Source organism: Natrix helvetica, assembly GCF_964273705.1.
Source record: "Natrix helvetica genome assembly, chromosome: Z".
Classification (NCBI taxonomy): domain Eukaryota; kingdom Metazoa; phylum Chordata; class Lepidosauria; order Squamata; family Natricidae; genus Natrix; species Natrix helvetica.
The window spans coordinates 89,227,019-89,236,248 of record NC_138554.1 but is presented as its reverse complement, the minus strand read 5'-3'; the positions used below and the strand labels follow the sequence as shown (position 1 = coordinate 89,236,248).

Below are 9,230 nucleotides of genomic sequence, written 5' to 3'. Positions count from 1 at the left end.
TTCAATCCACTGTTGTTGGGGAAATTTTGCTTAGCTTATTGTAGGATTTTCATATGTAAAGATATTTGATTGAAAACCATCCAATGTGAAAATTGCTACAAATGCAAGTAAAGTTTATTTTTATTTAAACCCAACTCTTGGTGACTGGATATATATATGTTGTATTTGTGCTGATAAATAAATAAAGAATATATAGCCATGGAAAAGTAGACTGTTCAAACAAAAGAAGTATACATTGGTCATGTAACTTTGTTAAAGTCTACTGTTCTGTTGAATATCAGCCTGTTTTATTATCCATGATAAATTGGGAGTTGGCATTACATCAGGGGTAATGCATTAGTGTCCATTTTTTTATGCTGAGTTTGATCAAGTATGTCTTTGTATTGACTGCTTGATTTGCCAAGCATATACATGCCTGTATTCAAAAGACAATTAATCTGCTTCATTAACTGCCGTGAAACCTGCTTTACAAACTATTTAAAACTCAAAATGGCTCACAGAAATATTCAAACGTTATACTGACGCTTAGGTTCTGAGGGGCGGTTGTTTTATTAACAAAGCAAAACCAAAAGTACTGAAAATTAAAAGAGAATATAGAAGTTTATGTTTTCTTAGAAAATAAGGGAGTCTCTGTATCTGCAAGTGCTTTTGCATTTGTTATTCTCGTCGCTAACAAACATAATGAAGAACAGGAGAAGGTGGAGGAGATACTGATTAACGACAATTATGCATTTTCTGATTCAATCCTTCAAGGTCTCTGTTCGACCCAACTATATCTCTATTACCTCTTTCGGAACTGACTTCAGAGGCGCTTACCCAGATAAGTGTTCCCAGTCAATAGTAAAGTCGGTCAAGATAACGTTTCTTGTTAGCTTGACAAAATTCCAAACCGACCCAATTTGGAATAGGCAGCAATAGCGCTTGGAACTAGCGTAACCCTCTTTTTTCTTTTCCCCGACCCCTCCCCAAACTGTACGGCCCCAGGTGACGGAGGCATCTCCCCGCCCGCGTGCGTCCCCTTAGCTCTGCCCCCAGTTGTCCCGCCGGCGGGGCTTTTCACAGGCGACGCTTTGCGGACGCTGCGCCAAAACCTGCGCCTTCTTAAGAGCCCTGGGCGTAATTTGCTTCTTCGGACGCCAACCTTCGGCCAGAAGTCCAGAGCCTTTGGGTTGAAGAGTCTGCCTTTGGCTGCGGCAGCTGGCGGTCAAGCTCCCGACGGTGTCCCTGCTGCCGCTGAAGATGGAACAGACACCCCGTGAGAGCCAACAGGAGCGCGCTCGTTCGCACATGGTGACCACAACCAGCAGCTCCTTCGAGACTACTTTAGCGTCCAGATCCAGCACGCTCGCATACGACAAAGAATTTCTGAAGACGATTCCTGGAGTCCTCATGGTGGTTGAGATAGTAAGTCTAGCACTCCCAAGGGGCGGTCGTAAGCAATGCAAATGTACGTGTGGAGTAAAAGTAAGTCTCACAAACTTGGCTTCTGGAGTATACGGTAAACATACGCGCCAACAAAAGCCTGAATTCGCACGTTACCTCAAACCTCATTTTGCCTTAGGAGGTTTGGGTACGCAGTCCACGTGCTTAGTTTACTGGTCAGTACGGCTTGCAATTCGGAAATCTGGTTATTTGTTTTAACTTTGTTAACACAGCTGCTAGGATTTGAGATTTCCACCTTACTCCTACCTTCACTCAAAGCAGACCACAAATACTTCCACTGCCAAGTTAGCCAGCAAAAAAGGGCATTTGGCTAAAACTCAGGAGAAAGCTTTAAATTTAGTCAGCCTTCTCCCTCTTCATCTAAAACCATTCAAATTATGTCCTTTCGGTATTTTCATTTCTTTTCACATATTGTTTTTAAGTTTTTTTTACAGGTGAGGCCTCAAAATTCAGAAGCAATTTATAAGTCAACATAATATAATGATACTTTTCTGAAAACCTAGCCATAATTTAAAATAATGAAGGATATTATTTATTCATTTTGGCGTATGAAATAAGCCAATTTGGTCTAGTGGTTAAGGTGCTCGACTGGGAGCACCTTACTTGCTAGGAAACCAGCTGGGTGACTTTGGACCAGTTTTGGCTGTCAGCCCTAGGACAAAGACAATAGTCAACCCCTTCAAAAATGTTGCCAAGAATTCTGCAGGAAGTTGTTCATGTAGTCATCAAGATTGACTTGGAGGCAATCCCTTCCCCCAATTTACAGTCAATTCACATTGTGAGTACCCTGAATATGTGCAAAACTTTTAGATTATTTCAGATCTGTCAAGGACTATTGATGGTGAAACTATTTTATACTGCCAAGCCTTGTGCAAATTAAATAATCAAGGAACATGTAATTTATTGCTAAATCTTATAAAAAGTACAATATTTCCCCCAGAAGAATAGCTATATTTGTCAGTTACACTGACAAAGAATATAGCTATGATGAGCAAATTAAGGATTAATCAATTTATTCAAGCCCACTCATATAATTTATTTCCCTGAAATTTTGTAATAGCCAATAGTCTCCTATATATTTGCTTTATGGGCCATTATTGAAAAGCTAGAAGAGATTTCCTGTCTTCCCATAAGATAAGATCTGTAGGCAGCTACTGTTAAATTGGCTCATTTTCTGAAATGCTACATCTTAACTCTGAAGTGCTACATTTCTTAACTCTGAGGTTTAGTTCTATTCTATATGTCTAGTTGACACTCTTAGTAGTTGGTTTTCTCCATTTGTTGAGAACCATTCAGGTTCAGGACAGTTGAAAGTCTCTACAAAGAATACATTCAGCTGGCTGAAGCATGTATAAACAGTGCTGGAATGAAAAAGTTGGAAAGTTGCTTGGGTTTCACTTCAGCAGTTTTATTCAAGAGAGAATATAGGATGATCAAGTGATTGCTATGGATATTGGATTAATAAGGACTCAGCATCAGGTGAATCCTGTTGTTGTTCCTGAGCAGAATGACACTAGGTACACAGGGCAGGCCTTATTCCTATAAACACTTCAGTACGCTAGTCATACCTTATTCTGTTAACATACTGACCGTGAAGAGAGAAAATGATGCTAAGGAGTGCAGACTTCAGCCTAGAAAACCACTCCGGTAATGTGCATTGTAGAAGAACAGCCCGGAAGAGAATGTGGAGATGTTTGGAGTAATTTATTATGAGAATTACAATAGAAAGCTGGGGATATGTTGCACTTTAGCAAAGATTTATGTTATCTACTTACTGGTTTCATACAATATATTAAAAATAATGGTGGGCCTTTTTAGCCAGAGCTACATTTTTGAAAGACTTGGGTCCTCAATGTCAGGGAACATGATGCCAAATGAGGCAGCTGCATCAACATGTAGATGGAGCTGGATTTTATGGCATTTTGTGCTGGGCTGATGGGTTTTTTGATCCCCTCCCAGCTGTGAAAGTCAATTTAAGACTTTAACTTTCTATGTTCTCTGGGTTAAAATGAGAGGAAAGAATAACATTTTTTTTTGTCAGAAGCACTACTGAAATATAGTCCATTTGGAGCAGGCTAAAGAAAGATAAATGGGAACTGCGAGGGGAAGGAAATGGAATTATAAGATTTAACCATGGGACTCAGGTTATCCATCTCTGATTTAAATATTTTTCTCCCACAGCCTTAGTATTTGCAACAGGCAACTTAGTGACTAATGTAATTTAAAATAGTTATAACATTTAAAAGATCAGCAGATAACAATTGCGCTGTAGTGCGCTATATTTGCATTTATACTTAACAAAAGTATTTGACGTATTTTTTATTTTTAAATATATAAAAATGCATTACAAATATAAAAATGCTGCACAATATATATTGGTGACTAAAATTAGCAGCAGTAAAAATTGTCAAGATAAGACTCTCAAAATGGAATTTACGCTTACCCATGTTTTTGTCTGAAATTTTAAATATTAAATACACTTCCTTATTACATTTCTGTATTACCTAACAGAAGATACCTGCTTCTCTGGATGGCTTCAAAATAGAATCCATGAACTTCATAAATAATAAATACAACATAAGAGGAATTCAACAATAGGAAGAAAAACTAGCAATAAATGATACTAGGAGTATATGGATTAAAAATATACAAATTGTTAAAAAAAAGAAGGATGAAATAATATCCAACTTTTAGCAAAGATAGGCTTCAAGTGAAAGTCAGCCATTCATATAGAGCTCTGAGAAATTGAGGTCAAGTTTTGTCAGTATAAATCAGGCATGGGGGACTATGGCCCTTTTATGACTTGTCGACTTGGATGCTGGCTCAGGAATTCTGCGAGTTGAAGTGTACAAGTCAAAGGGACCATAGTTCCCCATCTCTGGTATAAATGGAAGGCAAGGCACTTTCTCTGAAACCAGCTCTACATTCATTCTCACTATTTGAATTTGATAAGGTCAAATGAAGTGAGATCTCCACAAGTGAACTGAACAGATGGGAAAAAATCATGTGGAAGCAGGTGATCTTTTTAAATAATCTTGAATACAAGGTTTTTTCCCCCCTCTATATTTGGGTGCTTTCCATTAAGAAAATATACACAGGATAAATTCAGACATTAAACTTTTTTTCATATAGTTCACTAATTATGCTACATTACACTATACATTGGCTCACAAAGAAATCAAGTCCAGTCTTTGAGTTGCATTGTAAACCTGGTGATTTTGTGGTTGTGTTTTCTTTTTTAGTTATAATGCAGTGGTTTGTCATTGCATTTTTCCAAGACATTTTTTTAAACATAGTCTAACCTACTGCCCTGAGGGTATCTAATACTGTCCATCCAAATACTATTCAGGTTTAATCCAATTTATTTTACAAGTCCAGACAAGGTGAAGCATAGTGTCATAATTTGATAAATCACAACTGGCTGGATTAACACAGCACATTAAGACATAAATAATTGTTTATGAATAGTTAGAGTCCATAATATACTAATCCATCCCAACCCCATGACACTGTATGTCTGGACATGCATTCCAGTAAACAAAATATAGAGAATCTTTTTTATTTATCTCACTTTTTCTTTTACTAAATTTCTTTTAGTAAAAGAAATTAACTTAATTTATTTATTTAATTTACTGAACATATCTAACACTACAGGTAGTCCTCAACTTACATCCACAATTGAGCCCAAAATTTCAGTTGTTAAGTAAGACATTTTGGGCCTTTTTATGGCCTTTATTGTCACAGTTGTTAAGTGAATCACTGCAGTTGATAAGTTAGTAACACATTTGTTAAGTGAACCTGGCATCTCCATTGATTTTGCTTGTCAAAAGGTTGCAAAAGGTGTCTCATGACTGGGACACATCAATGGTCATACATATGAACAAATTGCCAAGCATCTGAATTTTGATCACATGAGCATGGAGATGCTACAATGGTTGTAAAATGACCACAAGTCACTTTATTCAGTGCCGTTATAACTTTGAACAGTCACTAAATGAAATGTTGTAAGTCAAGGATTACCTATACTTCTTGCTTCTATTTTCCCCATAACCACCTGTAGGTGAGATTGACTAAGAGTGAGTGACTAGCCCAGATTCACCCAGCTGGCTTTCATGGCTAAAGTGGGACTAGAACTCATGGTCTCTGGCTTTCTCCTGGTGCTTGAACCACTAGATCACTGACTCTGTTGTTCTGGAAATCTGAAGCTAGAAGTTGAGGTGAAATCATATCATAAATACAATCCAATTTGAACTTACTAAAGACATACAGAACCAGGTCATATACAGCACCATGCCCCAACCTTATTTGTTTGATGTTTATGTGTTAGCCCTCATGTAGTTTATTAACTGTAGTTTATAGTTAATCCAGTATATCTATCCAATCAATTGGAGCATATTCAGCAAAATAACTCAACCAATCTTGAGTTAATGTGTTATGTGAACTTAGTTGTTGGTGTTGATTGGGTTGTCTGAAGCAGTTTTATAGTTTCATTTTATATTTAAAAACTGAATGATGGTGCCCTTTGGATAGCAAGACTGAAAATAAAACATTTGACTCAGCCTTAGTAGAACAAAGGCAGTTTTAAAGTCCAACCTTGTATTTATTTATTTAGAATTAACAAATAAATTTGCATTAATAGGCAATGAGTCCAAAGTGGTTGGATAATGAAAACTGTTATTTTGTAGAAGTTTAGTGTAGTAACACCATCAAGTTCCAACTGTACTGTTCCTGCTTCAGCTGCCTCTGGCGAAGAGGTTGACCCATAGTCAGTGAGTGAAGTTGTTCTCTCCTGAAACACTCATTAGCTGCCACACCCTTAGTGTCGGATTCTGCCAAAGTTCCTGTAAGTGATTGGAAACTGAGAGATTATTGTTATGCTGCTAATATAATCTTAACATCTAGTATGTACAATGGAAACATTATTTATTTATTTTTTTAACCTTGCCTCCATTGTATTTTTTATATGAAAAAACTTAAGGCAGCAAACATATAATAATAATACTCTTCCCTCTTATTTTCCTCACTACAACCACCCTGTGAGGTGGGTTCAGCTGAGAGAAAGTGACTATCCCAAAGTCACCCAGCTAGCTTTCATACCTAAAGCAAGAATAAAACTCGCATTCTGTTGGCACCTTAAATTCTAAACCACACTGGGTCTCTTTTTAATTTGTAATGTATTTCATGATATTGTTATATTAAAATATATTAAATATTTTTAATAGCAGAATATACTTTTATTGGCCAATGGAGATCTAGCTATTTACATATAAAATAGAAATGTCATTTATCACGTTGATGATGAGTTTTGTTTCAAAGGATTATAAAAATACCATTGTAATTTTTGGGTGGGTGAGTATGTGCATGTCTTTTCCTAGTACCCTTTGCTGCTAAGTGATCAATCTTTACAAGAACCTTTGTTCCACTTGTTTTTGGGTGAGCACTTTGCCCTACCTTTATAAATTACTCTGGGTTGATGCAAAAACTGTTTGTCTTGAGAATAAAAATAGAATTTTTATTCAATGCATCCTTTTGTCATTGTTTGCAAGAATAACTAGAAACAAGAAATCACCATAGGTTTTGGGGAAATAGCTTCATATTGCAGGAAGAGCATTCTTATCAAATGTTAACTCCTTTTGTAGGGAGTTACCAAAGAATGTTGGTAAAAACTGGCAATGGCAATTTAGAGCTATCTTTTGTATACATATTGTATGCTGCATTAAAGATAAATGTTTTTGGCTAGAATTCACTTTTCTGTTATTTGGGAGTAAATCTTACTTTACTTTACTTTATTTGTGCTTATAGACCGCCCCCTCTCTCAGAAGGGACTCAGGGCCGTGTACAGTCCATACATAAAAATACATAACATGAATAGTTGAATAATTAAATAGTTAAATAGTTAAATAGTTATGGAGGAGGTTAAAAGAAGAACTGTACATCTAAGTAAAGTATCTAAAATATAGTTTTAAAAAACCCTTAAAAAATATCCCATAAGTTAAATTTAAAAACAGTTCCCCTAAAATACCAGTTAAAATATATCTGCCAGGAGGTAGAAGTTATGAATGTGCCAGGCCAGCTAATCGGAACAGGTGAGTCTTCAATTTTAGTCGGAAGGAGCGGAAGTCGGTGGTGGTTCTAATGTCGGGGGGGAGGTCATTCCAGAGGGTTGGGCCCATCACAGAGAAGACCCTACTCCTGGGCGTCGCCCGTTGGCATTGCCTGGTGGACGGCACCAGGAGAAGTCCCTTCCTGTGAGAGCGGATTGGTCGCAGGGATGTGTGTGGCAGGATGCGATCCCTTATGCAATACTATAGAACATACCGTATTTTTCTGAGTATAAAACACACCTTTTCCCCTCAAAAAAGGCTGAAAATGTGGGTGCATCTTATACACTGAATACAGCACTTTTTGCCTCCTGAAACCCCGCCCCCTCACCAAAATGGCCATGCATAGCTCCTAGGAGGCTTTCAGAGAGCTCCTGGGGGCTGGGGAGGGCAGAAATGAGCAAAAAATGGGCTGTTTTATGCTCAAATTTGCCCCCCCCCCCAGCCCCTGTGAGCACTCTATAGGCTTCCTAAAGGCTATCAATGTCCTTTTTTTGACAAAAAACAGGCCCATTTTCATGAAAAATGGGCCATTTTTTGCTAGTTTTTGCCCCCACCCCAGAGCACTCTATAAGCCTAAGGGCTATTCATCCCCTTTTTTTGAAAAAAAATGGGCCCATTTTGGGGAGGTTTGCAGAGTGCAAAAACCTTTTTTTATTTATTTGCCTCTTCAAAAGCCTGGTGAGTCTTATACTCTGAAAAATACGGTATTTATCAGTAAAAATATATTGCATGCTATATATTTTTGGCAATGTAAATGAGAGTGTACTTGAAATATCAAAATATTCTGAAATCTTTGAGGTTAAATATATTATTTAAGTGATTTCCATATTACCTTGTTGCAGAAGAAGTGATAACGGGTAAATTTGCCATAAGGATCAAAATTGGAGATTTATAAAAGAAAACCCAAGAGGAATGTAACACAGAAGGTATTCTGCATACAAAGAATTCAGGAGAATTGATCATAAGAAACTGTTCATACACTGTTCACACAGAGAGAACTTCCACATTGCTAATCTTGGAACTAACACTAATTGTCCTCATCACTGTTGACTTTGATATGCCAAGAACACCAGAGTAAAGCAATTGTCCTTCCTACTGATTAAGAGAGACTCCAAAAACCAATCTCTACCCAGTGTCCCACCCCCCCTCCATAGCTGTATTTCATATCGTTAATTAAATTGGGGTGGGAGTAAAGTGTTTGTTTTGATAAGAAGCTGCATCACTATTTATATTACAGAGACCTCTGAAATGGTTCCTTAGCACTTTCTTTATTTGTGTCAGAAGCAACTACAAATTATAGACATAACCTTCAACATTGAGCAAATAAAATAGGGTCATTGAAATATAGCATGTGTAAAAAGTATGTAGAATAAATAGGGTTAAAATTAAAGGGCATTCACCCAGCATTTGACTACATTGAACCATTTTCTTTTCTTTTTTTCCGAAAGAATTTTATTGGTTTTTAAAAATTTTTGGGGAAAAGGGTAGGTGGATATACAAAAAAATTTGGGGGGGGGGGCAGTTCCATCGTGCTAGAGGTAGGAATCTCTCCAATTCTCACAACTTTTACAGAAAAAAAAACAAAAGATAAAAGATAAGTAGAAACAGCATATTATACATTGTATCAACCATGTGTTCAATCATCTCTTTTGCCACTTTCTAATATATCAACAATTACAATGA

General features: G+C 37.0%; 1 protein-coding gene across 1 annotated transcript in view; it reads left to right on the top strand.

Moving 5' to 3' along the window:
- Positions 1-678: 678 nt before the first annotated feature.
- CMTM8 (CKLF like MARVEL transmembrane domain containing 8) overlaps positions 679-9,230 on the top strand; it is a 33,474-nt gene continuing 24,922 nt past the window's right edge. Inside the window, exon 1 of the mRNA XM_081971297.1 lies at positions 679-1,404. Within this exon, the coding sequence (XP_081827423.1) occupies positions 1,240-1,404 (165 nt within the window). The 5' untranslated portion in view covers positions 679-1,239. The remainder of the gene's footprint in view (positions 1,405-9,230) is intronic.